We start from the raw sequence: 15,971 nt of genomic DNA, 5'->3' as shown, positions 1-15,971 counted from the left end.
TTTTTTTTTTTTTTTGCTCTCCCCCTTATTTGGCTTTGGCTGCACTTCAGATTAAGCTCCTAATAAGGGCTGGAGTTGGACGAGGTTTCTCAGCCCATCAGATTGCAGCCTTCCAAGCCATTGAAATGAGATTCAAGCTGAACTTGAATTTTCAATAGTTTGGCCTAAAGGCAAGGGTGTTAACAACAGACCTGCCAACACCTTCTCTATGAGAAATGTCTGAAAACATGTCTGCACATCAAATACTGCTCGGGCTCTGGTAGACAAAAGCCACAAAGCTAACAGCTCAAACCCACTGCTGACTTGCTCAGCCAGTTCTCCTGTCAGTACAGCCCAAACGTTTTCTCTGAAGCAGAGGACCTCTATATTCTCTCTAGGAAAACTCTTCCCCACCGCCAACAGCACCAAGTCCTGCCCTAGTTTCATTACGACAAGGTAAGGTGGAATGAGGAGAGGTGGAGATATCCCAGTGGACGTGCAGGAGCAGATAGATCCACACCAGTTCACCCAGTGGAGGATCCTTCAATCGCTCCCGTTGCTGAGATCAAAGTAATTCCACCGACATCCAACTGGACGAGCCATCAGAAAACAGCACGTCCTGCAGCCAACTGCTCCTACAAGCAGCAAAAAGCTAAGCAGCAGCTTTCTTTTCCTTGTTAAACACTCTTCTCTTTTTTAATCTACACTCTAGGATGAGATGAAAAGGTCAGCCTGAATCCTAGAACCGAGGTAAATGTGACAGGACTGGAGCACATCCCTAGTGTCAGATGAAGTGTGCGCCTTCAGATCTTGGCTTCCGTGGAGGAGGGCTTCCAGCGAGACCTCTGCCGGTATCCTGAGCAGGTTTTGTTTCATGTTTTTTAAATTACTGAAGTGTGTTTTCTTGAGGACACCAAGGCTTTGACTTCCCCATTACCAAGAGCTTTTCAAATTCACATCTCTGGTGCCGTGGGTCTGAAGAGCAGCCCCGGCCGCCTGCCCTCCCCAGCTCTGGAGGCAGCAGGGAAGTGCAGGGAAAGCAAAGCGCTCCTCTTGCTTTGATGACGAATGATAAAGAAAAGGAGCGATGGTTTCTTGAACTGCATCCAAGGGAAAGTAACCCTGCTAGAGTGCCTGGCAGGGCATCAGCAGCAATGGAAATTTCAGCTTTCAAAGAACAGAAATCAGACTCCAAAAAGGGGGCGGGGAGACCCTGCAGGAGCTGAGGTGCCACTAATTCCACAGATTGTTTTACAGACCCCTGCTTCTCTCCCATGAAATTATATCCTCGGCAGGAAAACCATCTGGCTCCGAGCTCTTTTGGTAAGTGGAGCGTAAACAGCATGGAAAAGAGCTCGTACCTGAGCAACAACCAGGCTGGGATGGGATGTGCCAGGCTGGTCCTGCACAGGCAGCAGAGCAGAGGGAGGGCAGCCAGACCACCAGGCACGTTAATACCCGGTTCTCTTTCGGGATGGGCTTCCACCGGTAACAACCAGGCACCGAAAAAGTGCACAGAAACGGCAGCTCCCGACTTTGAAATCAGGAGCTGTCTGGCAGCTTTGCACAGGGTGACACAACCTCGAGGAGAATTACGCACCGCTGCGTCTTCGCCCTGCTCGACACCCCTGGTTTGTATAGCTTGAAGCTCCGGAGGAAGCAAACACTGAGTAATGAGAGAGGAAAACAAAACAAAATCACAAGGGATGTGGCTGCTCCAGCTCGGGCGAGGCAGAGGCTGTCCTCTGCCACCTCCCTGGCAGTGGCCACCACCGAGGTGGCAACTCAGCACCACCGTGGGCGACGATTCCCATCACGCTGCCTCTTCAGCCCAGGTTTGTGCTTTTTGCACCAAGCTGATTTCTTCCCACGGCCAGCAAACCCTGAGAAGCGCACACGGAGCAGCAAAGGCAAGGCACAATCTGTAACCGCGCTAATTGCTGGGATAATTACAAAGTGAGAGAGCAGGCTAAATACCAGAGGGCTGAGCATCGGCACAGAACCGCCTTCCTTCTCGGGAGCTGCCTCACACACACGACCTTCCTCACCACGAGCTGTACCTGCTAAGCCATCTCCCTGGTCCTGAGGAGATGACAAAATAAATACATAAATCAGTAATTCTTCTTTTCAATAGATTTGACCTTATTTTCTCCTTAGTGCGGCAAGATGAAAAGCCGTTCCTATTGAGCAATTGAGGTTTTTCCTGCAACAGACATGAGCTGGCTTGTTCTGAGCATTTAGGATTTCAAACCCAATTAAGTAAAGTAACAAATGCTGCACCTAAGGGTTTCCCAGCCCCCAGGAGGAAATGCTTTATACATACCCAGATTTTTCCTAGCTTCACCACCGCATACTTGAGACGCGGATCAAGGGATGAATCACGTTTTCAGATTCTTCACTACAAAGCTCAAAGAAACCCTAAATGTCCTAACCTCCACCTGTGCCACCAAGCAGCAGTTGTGTCATGCTGGGCTCTCCTGCCTTGCTCCGTGCCACTGGGTGTCCATCTGTCCTGGAAGCGTGCAGCTGGGGGAAGGATCTCTGGATAATCCCTGCTATAAAATAATCTGGAGCTCTGGATGATCCACGCTGGCCATCAGGAGCTGCTTCGTTTGCTGTGTGATTTCCCAACAGCAGTGAAGGGGGAGGATGTTGTGCCACACGTTGCAGGGGGTCCCACGGAGCCCCGACCGGGCTGCTTCCCGCCTGCACAGCACCAACACCCCCAAAAATAAGCAGTTTTACCCCAAGGACAGCCTCTCCTTGTGCGTTTGTGCAAACAGGGCCCGGCACAACAGCCCCCGAGCCCCAGGTGGGCCCTCAGGCTGTGCCTGGGGGTGTTAATTCAGTAATTAGAGGGATGGCCACAGACAGAGGTGGCATTCGGTGGCCTCTCATCCTATCAAGTTTTATCCTAGCGAGGCTTTCACGCCAGCTGCCCCGCTCTTTCAGCTGTGAAGCCTGCAGTAAATCCTCACGGAGACAACATCAAACAGAGGATGCTGGACGGGGCCCAAAGCAGGGCGGCCGGTCAGGCAGCCCGAGCCAAAAGGCACGGCTCACGGGGCATTTTAGACTTCAGCCAACTAAAACCTGGATCGTTCCTGCAACTCCAAGTCAAGCTGCCTGCAGCACGGCGCCTTCCCAGCCAAGGCAGCGCTGCTGTGGGTCCCGTCCCGTCCCTGTCCCTCTGCTCACCTTGCCCCTGGGGACGAGGCTCCTCCTGTCACCACCCTTCCACCCCGAGAGACACCGGCAGGGATTTGTCCGCAGGGGAAGGCAGGGACACCCACGGCCCCTTCTGGTTCACAACCTGGCAATTAACTGGCTCGAAAACTGCCTCTCTAGGCAAAAACCCATCCTGGGAGCGACTGGGGCAGCAGACGCTGCTGCATGCACAGCCCAGGCAATAAACACCTTGTGCCAAACGGGGCCCTGGGTGCTCCCGTCACACAAAATCACTCAACTTACGGCCAGGAGGCGTGGGAGCGACTGTCAAGAAAGCCTACAAGGCTCCGAGGACAAGTGTGTCATGAGGAGAGGAAAAACTGCTCGGCAGCAGCCCTCAGCTTGTTCCATTCCTTAAAAAAACATAAAAAGGAATCAAAGCTACGCCATACGTTAGCACTTAACTATTCCCTACCCTCAATTTCCAGCCATTTGTACCGCTCCCTGGAACCCCCTACTCATTAAATTTATTTCTGTGCATCTCCACCAACACCAGATACCCAAATGTCAGTAATCTTGGTGGGAGGCACCCTGCAGCCCGGCCCCATCGCAGGACTAAAACCTATTTGTGCAAACTCGCACCGTGAAAGCCAGGCAGCAAATCTGCCTATGGAAAACTTCCCATGCTTTCAGATTAGCAGATCAAGCTGGAGGCATTAAGACCTTTCCCGTTGCGTGTCTGTGAAATCCAGCTCTGAGGACACAAAACCGGGGCTTTTCTAACCCCGGAACGAAGCGATTTGGGGAGCGTGCAGCGCGGCGGCGGGGGGCAGGCCGGGCTCACGTCGCACGGGGCTGGAAAAGCCGCCGGCACCCGGAGCAAGGAGGCTGCTGCTCTGCTCCCCTTCCCTCCAGACAACAGGCACAGCAGCTTCATTTGAGCTCCAAAGCTTTGGGAACAAACCCTCGCACGATTTGCAAAGCTCCCCGAGCACGGAGATGGCAGGGGAGAGGTGGTTCTGAGCAGCTGGTAATGGAGCAGCAACGCAGCCTCTGTGCTACTGCCGCCAAGCCAAGCAGAATTAGAGAGGGAGCAGCCTGCAAAATAAACGTGGGGAGTCACCGGCTTCGGATACAATCAGCATAACTCCTCGCCCTGCTAAACAGCAGCTATCAGTTGATAAAGAAGCGCATTCCTGGATGCTGAGCGCTCAGGCAGTGCTTGTGCAGCAGGATTTGTAACCTGCTGCCCTTCAACCTGCCCTAAAAGCACCAGAGCAGCATCCAGAAGAACTTGAACTTCCCTTTGGAGACTTCACCCTGACACAGGGCCTTTCAGCAGAGGATCTCGGAGCACCTTATGACCATTTAATTAAAACTTCCAGCACGGGAGCAGCCTCTGGCTCACACAGCAGCACAAGCAGCTCTTTCTTCTGCGCTGCTGCGGCACCCAGCTCAACAGGGAGTGGGACCCCACAGAGCTGGTGGATATGGCCCGAGCTGCACCCAGCCTTTGGCAGGATGGAGTGGGGGGCTCTGGGGACAGGAGGGGAGATGGGGACCTTAGGGGGACAGCGCCCAGAGCCAGGAAGGGCACACGGAGCGACCAAAGAGCAGGGGAGGCGAAGGCAGAGACAGCAGCGAGATGGGGGCTTGTGCTGGAGGCTGGTCCGGTTAAACTTGTGCCCCTTCATCATTTAAACACCAAACATTTCCCCAGCACAGCAGCACCAGGGGCCCGTCCGGCCACCTAGCAGCCCTGGAGGGTAGGTAAAATGGGAAACCACGCTTTTTTTTTTTTTTTTTTCCCTGCTTACCTATGGGGTGAGACTTTTGCTGGTTGACGTAAATCCGTTTAAACACCAGTAGGTTCAGACGTCTGCCTGTGTACAGTGTCAGCTGCGAGAAATGAGCTCACATCCAGTTGCAGTGGCATGTCAGGATTAGCCCGGGCTGGGGCAGGAATGCTTCCATGTATGGAAAAATATTGGAGCACTGAAACCATAAGCTTGGAGCAGAGCAAAGTGAGAGGCCCTGTCAATGAGGCCGTGGGCTCAGGTTTAGAGGATTTAGCGGCTCAGATCCGCCACGAGATCCTCAGCACGCATTACCATAAACTTCACACTTTTTCCAAAAGGGACTCCCCTAGCAGTGCTGCGAGGGGGAGATCCTAAAGCCGTTTGTTTGCTCTGGAAGCGGGGCTCACACCGCTGGGTGCAATTATCGCTCCCCGAGCAGGGCTCAGGCGCTCACAGGGTGGCTGCTCGTACCTGCCCAGCCGTCTCTGCAAGGGGGCAACGTCCTCTTCAGCTGCTCCGGCACGAATTGAGAGGGCTCATTTGTCAGCACGCTGAGCTGCTGCTCGTGAAGTAATGGCTATGACTTCATCTCGCCAGGGGAAGTCTCTCGGGAACGAGGGAGAAGCAGAATTCCTCTCTCCAGCTCGCTCGCACAGTTGCAATTAGTTTCGGTTGTGTCCTGCTCTCTCCCGCACACATTACCTAATTCTCACCCAGATTCCCAAATCCTTGCACTGAAACGTAAAGCGAGGCTCCTTTCTCTGCTCCCTCCTGGTGGGGCTGCTGCTGCACCCCCGTCACCGCAGTGTCACCCTGAGCCATCCCAGACACCTCACCTGGGCTCCCCAGGATGCCACCAGCTTTTTTTTTCCTTCCTTTAATGCCTTGGGCACCAACTAGGAACCTGGTAACTCCTGGCAAATTAATTTTAAATAGGGACCTTTGTGGAGAGGACTCCAGAGCCTTTCCCCCCGGCTGGGCAGGTCTGTTCCCGACCTTCATGGCTGCAAAACTCACAGCACAGCCTCACAAACCACCCCATCGCTACGCTGCTGCTCCTGGCCTGGGAAATCCGGCTCTGCTTCTGCCCCAGGCAGCACAGGAGGACTCGCGCCGCCGGTCACCCCGCTGCATTCCTCCTTCTGAGCAAGCTCTGCGAGGTTTGCTGCGCCCTGAGTTTGCTTTCCTGTGATTCCACAGAGCAGGCTCCTGTCCTCACTCTCCTACAGGGCTGGCAGCACAGCTCGTGGTCCCCACGGCTCCCTAGAAGCACATTTGGGGCTTAACTCTGCAGACCAGCATCTCCCTGACGCTGCCTCCACTGCTCGTCGTCCCAGCACAGGCAGTGGGAGCATCCTGGGGGCTCTCCCCTCCTCGTTTTGCGAGCAGAGGGGCTCGCTGTGCTCCGGGCAGGGGGCTGATCCCGCAGCAGCCCGCCAGGCAGGGCCCTGACGCACCAGCAGCGCTCAGTCAGTCGGTCACGCTAAATAAAGCCCGCAAATTCTCTGCGTATTAATTGTTGGTTTCAATTGTTCCCGGTGTTGAAAGGCGGACGTGAGAATATGCAGAAAACATTCCTGCATCTGGTTAGCTCTCCCCCCAGTCAACACGACACTGCATTTTCTTTGGAAAACTCACGGCGATGATCCGATGAGCCACCCTGCAGCGGGGCGCACGCACACGGCGCCCGGGCGGTAATCCGAAATACGCGCACAAATTCTCTGGTGGGAAAGAGAAGGAACGTATTTGTGTCTTTTTGCTTACTCATCAGCTCCTCGTTTCACCGCCAGCTCCTCCACTGGCCTTATCTTTACTTCGGGACCTTCGGATTTAAGCCGCAGTTGTATTTTTTGGCTGCGTAGCCAAATAGCGGTGGGACACAGCACAAGGAAGCCGCTCCGAGCAGAGGAAGGGATGGCAGCACCTCGAGCACAGCTCACTACAAGCCAGGCTGCCCACGCACAGCTGGGGGGGCCAAAACCCTCCTGCCCCTCCGAAAGGGGATCCCAGAAAGGGCACGATGCTGGGCTGCAGGTACCGGTCTGGAATTTATCCGGCCGTGGCACAGATTTCCTGCATGGCTTTTCCGGATTGTAAATCTCCCCGTGCCTTTTGTTCACCGCCTGTTCAAATTACAGGCTCCCCGAGGTAGGAGTCTAACACCTGTAGCAGCACAGGTTGGATTTCTGCAGCCACGGACAGGTCCCTGAAGTGTCTGCCACTGCAGCTGCCCGCCTGTGAAATAAGTGCCTGTAACAAAGTGCGTCCTGGAGCGAGGTGGCGAGACCTCGCTGGGGTTCGAACAGATCAGCCAAAAAGTTCCAATAAAAGCTCAACACGGCAGCGTTAAGGCATCAAGAGCAGAAGGGAGGCGAGGAAACGAGAGGAAATCGCTGCACACAAAGCACGAGTCGCAAGGAATCCAAGCGCCCTCCGCGTGCTCTTCCCTTCCCGACTGCCAGCGCACGGCGGTGGCACTGCCACGAAGCCACCTGCCTGGAGAACGCATCAAACACCTCGTGTGTTACACCAGGATGTGTTACAGAGCTGACTTAAAGGCTCCGTACAGCCAGGATTATTCAGCACTCAAGCCAGCCTGAAAGCTCGGGAGTCAGCTTGTTATTTGCTGAAAGCAGGGGGCCTGAAATTATCCGTGAATAGTTCAAAGCCGCAGTTAATTCAACATCTCTCCTTTCAAAAGCACAAAAATCACAGATTCCTGGGGTGTGTAAGCTTCTTAAAAATGACAAACTACTAACTGCCAAATCAAAGCGGCAAACAGAAATCCACATGGCTGATAAGACAAATAGTTGCATTTTAAAGAGTAATTAAATATCACTTTGGAATATTTTGCTTGGAACTTGGCTCCCTGATAAAAAATGGGAGGGGAAGGAGAAAGAGGAGGAGGAGGAAGCAACCCATGTATACCAACGAGGTTTTTGCAGGGTAAATGCTCAGGCAAATGCTGCCCAGCCTCATTTCTTCAGCCCAGAGCAGCCCCTGGCACCCCTTGATGCTGCCTGGAGCCCCAGTTCCAGCAGCTCGCCCTGTCCCCGCGTGGGGCAGGGGCGAGCAGCAGCCTGGGCTGATCCCCCCCGAAGCATCTTTTGACTTTGCCGAGATTAAAACCATAACCCAACCCATACGCTGGGAACGTCGCTGAAAAAAACAGGAATGCAAAACACAGCAGAAGTGAAACCTTATCCCAGGCAGCACCAGCTGACCTCGCCGTGCGCAGCTTTGAAACATTAAAAGTCCGTCCATGAGAAGGGATCAGAAACCTCCAAAACATCCCTCGACCCTCTCAGAAATCCTACCACTTCACACAGACTGCCCCAGGACTAAGAAGTGCCTCCAGACAGCGAGAGGTGATGGCACAAAAGGCTTGATTCGAGTCCTGGAGAAGGAGACGGCTTCGTGCATTTCAAACCCCGGTGTTATCAAACTGCTCTAAAAATCTGGAGCGGGCTGAGTCACGAGCCGAGGCCTGGGGCAGCTTTTTGGGCAGGACCTATAGAGGCCAGCCCCCGAGCCAGCCACACGGCAGAGCTCTGAGCTCCTGCTGCTTCCCCCTGCCGTAAAGCCAGGAGGACGTGAACAAAGCACGGGCCTGATCCAGATACCCCCGAGGTTTATGGAGAGGCGTCCAAGGGCTCTCAGAGCAGGGCCTCGGATATCTGCAACAAGCAGCCGAAGGGATGCAATGAGCAACCCGGCGGATGACACACCAGCGAGACACGCAGAACATTAATTTTCCCCCCCCGGGGAAAGCGCTCAGGCGGGCGGCGTTGGGGATGTGTGGGGAAACCCAGCCTCAGAGGACGTCTGTGATGTTATTGCTGTTATTGCAGGATGTGGATTTTACACCCAGACCTGGGGGCTGCTGATCCTGGGGTTCCACTGCAAGGCCGGGGGCTTTGCACGGGAGATGGTTGGTAACTGCACGGAGGGTCGCCGCAGAGCTGTACGAAATATGCTCAGAAATCATCTGGAAAAGCGTCAGCGACACGGGTTAGAGAATGTTTTGGCTTTGGTGCTGTGCTCACAACGTGGAAATGCTGCAGAGCCACTCCTGGGCCAGATGGAAAGCTGGCTGCTCTGCCCCTCCAGCATCGCCCTGTGTTTTTGCACCTTCTCCCGTGGAAGAGTTCCACGTTCAGCTTACAAAGGCACGCCTTGCTGGGGAGGAACCGTGCTGATTGCTGCACGGAGCAAAGTCTCTGTGCTCAGTTCTGCAACCCGAGAGTAACAAATGAAACGTCAGCCGGGCATTTTTCAATGGACGTTTTCATTTCAACATCTGGATTAAGATGCCACAATGAAAAACAGCACACAGGCTCCCCCGTGCCGCTTTCAGAGATCTCTCGTTCTTCTGGTTCAGATCCAGTGGGTTTCAGAGCAAACAAAGAATCAGTCGGTGCTGCTGCTGCCTCGCTCCTTACTCAACAGCCTGATGTCATGAGAAGAGCAGATTTTTCAAATCTGCATCTCCTCGAGCCAAGGATTTCACACACATTCCCACCCCAAAAAACACCGAGTCAGGAATACAGCTGAAAGCGATTACCTCGATATTTTTCTATGATGAAACTCAAAAACTGCCTCGACTGCCTTACCAAACCCTCCGTCAGACAAATCCCCCATCTGTGCTGACCGCCTGCCTCCCCGGCCTCAGCAGATGGCGGCTGCAAGAAGAAACCTTGCAAGTCCCTGAAAACCAGGGTGTAACCTCACCTGTAACCAAGGGTTTGGGGCCTCTCCCCCCGGGTATTTAATACCATCTGATTTAGTGGTGTTTCCACCTCCTCCCCACCGTTTCTTGCACAGACCTGGCCCCCGCCTGCTCACCCAGCAGAGCTGCAATGCTGGCACCACGCTGCACACCTGCAGCTCCTCACCAATCTGTCTGGGGTGTCCTATTAGCAGAGCTCCTACAGCTGACGATCTTTTTAAGCAGAGAGAAAAAGCCTTGTTCTTGGAAAGACAGGACAGAAAACATAATTAAAAAAAAAAAAAAAAAGTATTTATTGTAGAAATCTTCACAAGAGGTCGGTCACATTTCACCAAGACCAACCTTTTACCTGCAGTGATGAGGACGATGTGCCCCCAGTACAGAAGAGGTTCTTCTATCCATGCCCAGCTCGGATCACCCGTTACCTCTGTCAATCCACTGGAACAAAGCCACCCAAAGCTATGAACACGCTCCTCTCCCTCTTAAACAGAACTGCTGTTTTCCTTGTGCACAGAGGAAGAGCACATACCCCTGTCACTGAGCTCAGCAAGAGCCACATTTTGTATTAGTACATGAGATGATACCCAGACCAGGATGCACAAATCCAGCTTTAGGATGAAGGGAAACCACTCTCTCCCAAGCAAAACATATTTACCAGCATGAGCAAAGAGAGATCTTCAAACTGTTTTCAGAGACTTCACTGAGTAATCACAGAAATGTAATAAACATGTTCTGCATTTGTTTAAAACCAGAAGAGAACTATTTCGGCTCCAGTGGAAACAGTTTGGCCTTCCCGGGAAGCATCTGGGCAGCATTCAGGCAGATGCATAAAGGCAGTGGAAAGCAAACAGACTGCGGGGCGAAGCACGGAGCGTGCGGCGCTGCGCACGAGCGGCCACACCAAGAACGAGGGGTGGGGAAAATCGGGATTAAAAAGAACGAGGAAGGTGACTGCACCAGGCAAGTAACAGGTAGAAACAAAAGCAAGGGCAAATAAAGAGCAGCAGCAGATGAACTGCTTCTCTCTCATTGCAGACACTTCTCTCTCTTTTTAAACTGTTTCTCTTACTGCAGATCCTTTTCTCCTCCAGTGCAGGGACCCTTCTTGCACCCTTCTGTACGCAGGGATGTGTGGCAGCACCTCCTCGATCCTGAAAGCAGCCAATTTGGTAGCAAAAAGCACCGAGCTGGCACAAATCACCGCAGCCAACAGGGACAGCACGCTCCTGCCCAAGGCTTTGTGCCCCCACTGCTCCGACAGCCCCAAAATGTCCCCCATGGGCTCACCCAGGAGCTGGGGGTGCTGGTGCTGGCCAGGAGATGTCGGTGCTCCCGTGGATGGAGCGCACGGGGCACGCAGGCAGCTGGGGCTGGTGACATTGCCGAGCTCCTCGGTGCCTTGGGCAGCCGTCAGGAATTAATGCCGGCCTGAAAGCAGCCCTCCAAAAGTTGAGCAGCTGCTCGTGCAAGCGGCTAACGACAGGGTGATGTTAAACTAAAACCCCGGCTGAAACAAAGGGACGGCTCGACATCTCCCTCGTGCCCCGCTCAGCGACTCCAGGCTCCATCAGGAGACAAATCAATCGCCGGCAGCTGCTGTAGCTCCCCAAAACCCGGCCTGAGCGCCTCGACTGAGGGATGTGTACCAAGAGTTGAAGGCCTCCGATCTCATTTGGTAATGATTTCGTTCTTGAAAAAAAAAAAAAAACTCACAATAATAGGGCTGCCTGTGGCTCAGACAGAGGCACAGCGCCATCCTCCTCATTAATCAAAGGCCTTCCCCATGTCCAGATGTTTGCTGACTTCTCCGGCTCTTTTATTACTGGTTTGGAGACGGAAATCCCTGCTAAAGTTACCCAAATGTAACCGGTTGCTGCAGGACGCCCTCAGTCCTCCAACCTGGCATCGCCGAGCTCCCCAGGAATTCCGTGAGAGCGGCTCCTTTCCTGGGCAGCCCACGCTACTGGCGCCGATATCCACGGGAGTAAGAGGTTATTTCACTTTTAGCACTGTGGGTATTTTACCGTGAGCCCAGAAAGGAGGCTGGTTGCTCGAACCCAGCAAGGCTCAGTGCCTGGGCTTCAGAAAAGGGGGAAAATTGAAAAAAAAAATAATAATAATACCATGGAGTGCACCAGGGAAAGGTGATGGGTACGCTGATAAATATTTCAGTAGTCTGACAAGCAGGAAACTGTCAGAGCTGTATTATTCAGTAATTCTGAGCAACAAAACTGATGCTACAGCCAACACAGGACAGTAAGTCGTCTCCCCACAAAGCTTTCACAACCCCAGACCAACTATCGGCTGGCTGCCGGGACCTCCAGAGGTCTTCCAGCCACAGCCACCAACACAAAAGAGCCACGGCTTCACCCGGCCAAGCTCCGAGGACGATTCCCCACAGCCCCTCCGGGCCAAGGCTGTGAGCTCAGGGATGAATTTCAGTTCCCTGCCTGGTTTTCCCACGTCTCTGCCTCCCTTTTATCCCTATTCTGTATCTACACGGTGCTTTTCTTCCAGTAAATCTGTGTAATTCTCTGGGGCTTGTCTCACATCGGGTTTAAGAATAGCTTTTAGAGCAAAAGAGCCATAACTCAAAAGGACTGTCTACATTTTCCTAATGCCTTTGTTTTTAAACAAATTAAGCCTGCAAGGTACCGAGCATATGCTAGACATCCCCAGCTCTTGCTGGCATGTAGTTAAAAAATAGAAAGTTTGTGCTTTTCTGGAGAGCCGGGTCATTAGCCCGCCTATTTAAAAAGCAGCCTATTATACAAGGAAACTTCTATCTGCCTGAACTACAGATTATAAATCTCCTGTTTAGAAATCTGATATCCCGACATAATTGCCCTTATAACTTACAAATAGGTTCTCTGTTATCCACAGATTAAGCTTCCTCCAAAGCCACATCACATCTGCTTAGTTTTGAAAATATACAGCACAAGCTTCAATTACTTTACACTCTGCACAAAAATAATCCTGAATTTAACTCAGGGTTTCTTGGAATAAGAATTTAAGACCCCATAATCTTTTTATTTCATGTTTTCTCGCAATCTAATAGATGGAAGTATTGGCCAGAACGTAAAATTAATGCCGCCTTCCACTCCAACCACTTCCCAACAATTTCATTATGTTACAGGGGAATTTTTAAAGCAAATACGGCAAAGCAAAAAGCCCCAGCACCTAAACAACCTGAAACGTTCTGCAGGGAAACGGCCAGCTGCTAATTGGAACCACAATCTCTTCATGCCCCTGTAGCAAGAGGTTTGGGTTTTAAAGGCACTGATGTTAAAACCCAACTCCTCTGAGGGACAAAGCAACTCCCCTCGTCAAGCCAACTGAGCACAGCCTGCGCTCACAGCGCCCGCTGAGAGCTGCTCGGGTTCAAGGGGGGAAACTGGAGGGTCTTCAGCAGCAGCACCCAGGTGGGTCAAGCTGGACAGGAGGAATCAGAGGTTTAGTGACAAAAATGACAGCAAAACAGCCAAAAATCACACCACCTATACTTCCCAGAAGAGGGGACATCCAACAGCGAGCCCAATGACAGAATATTTCCAAAGATGACTTCGCCGATGCGCACAGCGGAGGGCTCAGGGTCCGGGCCAGGAAGGAGAAGCCTCCTCCACCCCAGCAGAGCCCTCATTTGAAAGGGTCACCCCCTGGGCTCTCGAGGCGTGGGATTGAAGCCCAGCTGCAGGCGAAGGGCTGGGGGCGAGCCCACCTCCTCCAGGGCTGAGCAAGCGCCCGCTTGGCCACCGCCAGCGGCTGACAAAGGGAGAGGACCCCGCTCGCCGCACCCGCGGCTTTCAAACAGCCCGCTGCGATTCCGCTCCAGAAAGATGTTTAGAAATGACACTGCGGGGCTCCATCTTTTTAATTATTGCTCAACAGCTTTCAGAGAAGATTACGTTTGTAAAGGCTTTTTTTTTTTTTCCCCTTAAACTACCAACGCTGAGAACTCGCTGAATCTGAAAATCTGGTCTTTGCCCTCCCGTCCCTTGCAGCCTTAGATCTCAGGGTTTTACAGAGTTCTTTTTGTCTGGTATTTCTCAGTGTTTCAGATGAAACCCTTCAGATTAGGGACTATAACTTGTAGTATACCAAAAATACCAGCTGCTGAATAAATACCAAAAAAAGAACAGCATCGATTCAGCCGGCTGCTTTGCCAGGAACTCCCAAACCGGCTCCAATCTTTTTTGCGATCACCAAACGTCCCTTTACAAGCTGAGGGAAACCACAGACCCGATCGATGCCGTCCCCAAATCCTCGCCAACATCCCGCAGATCCCCTTGGGACGCAGCTGGGTGCTCCCAGCCCCGAGCTGCCCCTCGGCCGGGCAGAGCCACCGCCAGCTCCAGCCGTAGCACCAAGTTTACGTCTCGAGAAGCAAATCCCAAGGAAGCCAGGAGGCTTACAGAAAACCCACTTTTATTTCAGAACCGGGTCCCACACCCAGCAGACGTCCCCGTCCTCCGAGGGGCCAGCCAAGGCCGGGGCACGGCCAACACCCGCCGGCTGCCCTCGGCCTTTTCCCTCACACCCAGGACTCAAGAAACCATCCTGGGCAGCTCCCCTAAATCCTGGGCAGCTCCCCTAAATCCCCTTTCAGCCTCAGCATCCCCCAGGAGCGTGGCGAAACCCAGCCCCACAACCCCACCGCCCCTCTGCGTGCCCCCAGCCCTCTGCCCCGGCCGTGCCCAGAGCCCTGGGGGCGCGCAGGAACTTTCTGGAAGGCTCCGAGCCCGCAGCCCCACCGCTCCTCGCTTCATCCCCAGCGGGACAAAGCCCGGCAGGACCCTCCCTATGGGGCCACCCCCCCCCCCCACACACACACACACACAAACCCCTCACCGCAGCCCCGTCGCGGTCTCACCTTGCGGTGCTTGTCGGCGAAGGGCAGCGCCAGCCAGGGCATGGCCCGCACCGCCTCCTGCCACTGCTGCTGCTCCTGCTCGGCCGACACGAAGACGATCTCGAGGCGCTGAGCTCCGGCCGCCGCCGCCTCCCCCCTGAAGCGCCCGTAGAAAGCGGCCAGGCTGGCGCCGAGCTGCGCGCAGGGGCCGCTCAGGCTGCAGCCGAAGTAGAGCCCCACCAGCGAGACCCCGCGGGCCGCCAGCGCCGCCACCGCCACCTCTTCCCCGTCGGCGGCCACCAGCACCTCGCCCAGCACCTCGGCCAGGCCGCCCGCCATCCCGCTCCCTCTTCTGCCTCCTTCTCCCCCCCCCCAACCCTGCAGCTCAGCCCCGGCCCCGCCGAGCCCCGCTCTGCGCCGCTCCCGGCCCGCCCGGGCCGCCAGGGGGCGCTGCCGACACAAGCGCGGCCTCCGCCCGCCCCCGCCGCTGCTGCTGCTGCTGCTGAGGGGCCCGGCCCGGCCTCCCCGGGGCTCCGTGAGGGGAAACCCGAAGTGTGTGTGTGTGAGGGGGGGGGTTAATGGATGGGCGCTGGGTGCCCTCACGGGGTTTGGTGTCTTGAGAAGTGGTTTTGTTCCGGCCTCGCTAAGCTCTCGGCTGTCCCCCCTCGGGTCGCAGCCCGAGGTGGGAAGCGTTCTTTGTTTGCCAAATGGTGAACCCCAAAAGCCGAAGAGTCGAGGCGAGGAAATGTGGCTGCCTCGAAGCACGGCGGCTGGCTGCCTTGCGACGCGGGGAGGAAATAAAGTGTACACAGGGACATGCAAAGCAGGCTTTGAAATGTATCCCCTCTTCGTAACCAGGGCCTGCAACCTGCGAGCACACAGGACATGCAAGGTCCCCAGCCACCCGTGTCACCGCCCCAAGCCAGAGCCACCCGCTTTCCAGCGACCTCCCCACAAGAGCACAGCCAGCACTGGGTGCCTGAATCCAAGACTTCAGCTTCAGAAACCCCACAAACACACCTCTAAAGGCACAGAGCTCCTCTGGTGCCACACAAGCACACTTTGGTGAGGGAAAGGTGCCTGCACAGGGCAGCCCCCTGCTCCCTGAGGGCTTTCCTAGGAGAGCCCCAAAGCAGCAGCCCCACATCTTGCTGGCTACTGTAAGAGACGCTTATCTTTACAACATTTCCTTACTTGGCTTTTCACTTGGCTTCTTGTTATTGCTGCTTTCAATTGTATTTAAAGTTGTTGTATAGCATCCAGAGCCATTAGGGGATGCTTTATAAATACAATTAATTATCGTTATTATTATTAGAGCATTACAATCTCTCTTTTCCTTTGCCAAGACCTGCTCCCTAGAGGTAGTTCAAAGCAAGAGGAGTTTTGTCTTGTTTTTATTTGTCCTGCCTTATCTGCTTTAATTAAGTATTTGGGCTCGTTAGGGCAG

At 54.0% G+C, this 15,971-nt stretch overlaps 1 protein-coding gene across 1 annotated transcript in view; it reads right to left on the bottom strand.

Annotated features, from left to right (window-relative positions):
* NXN (nucleoredoxin) overlaps window positions 1–14,884 on the bottom strand; it is a 52,232-nt gene extending 37,348 nt beyond the window's left edge. The window contains exon 1 of the mRNA XM_082776160.1: window positions 14,546–14,884. Coding sequence (XP_082632286.1) covers window positions 14,546–14,863 — 318 coding nt within the window. The 5' untranslated portion in view covers window positions 14,864–14,884. The remainder of the gene's footprint in view (window positions 1–14,545) is intronic.
* Between the last annotated feature and the right edge of the window lie 1,087 nt (window positions 14,885–15,971).

The sequence above is a fragment of the Aythya marila genome (genome assembly GCF_965140915.1).
Source record: "Aythya marila genome assembly, chromosome: 20".
In the NCBI taxonomy this organism is placed as follows: Eukaryota; Metazoa; Chordata; class Aves; order Anseriformes; family Anatidae; genus Aythya; species Aythya marila.
The sequence above is the reverse complement of the archived record's forward strand: the minus strand, read 5'-3'. Positions and strand labels throughout refer to the sequence as shown.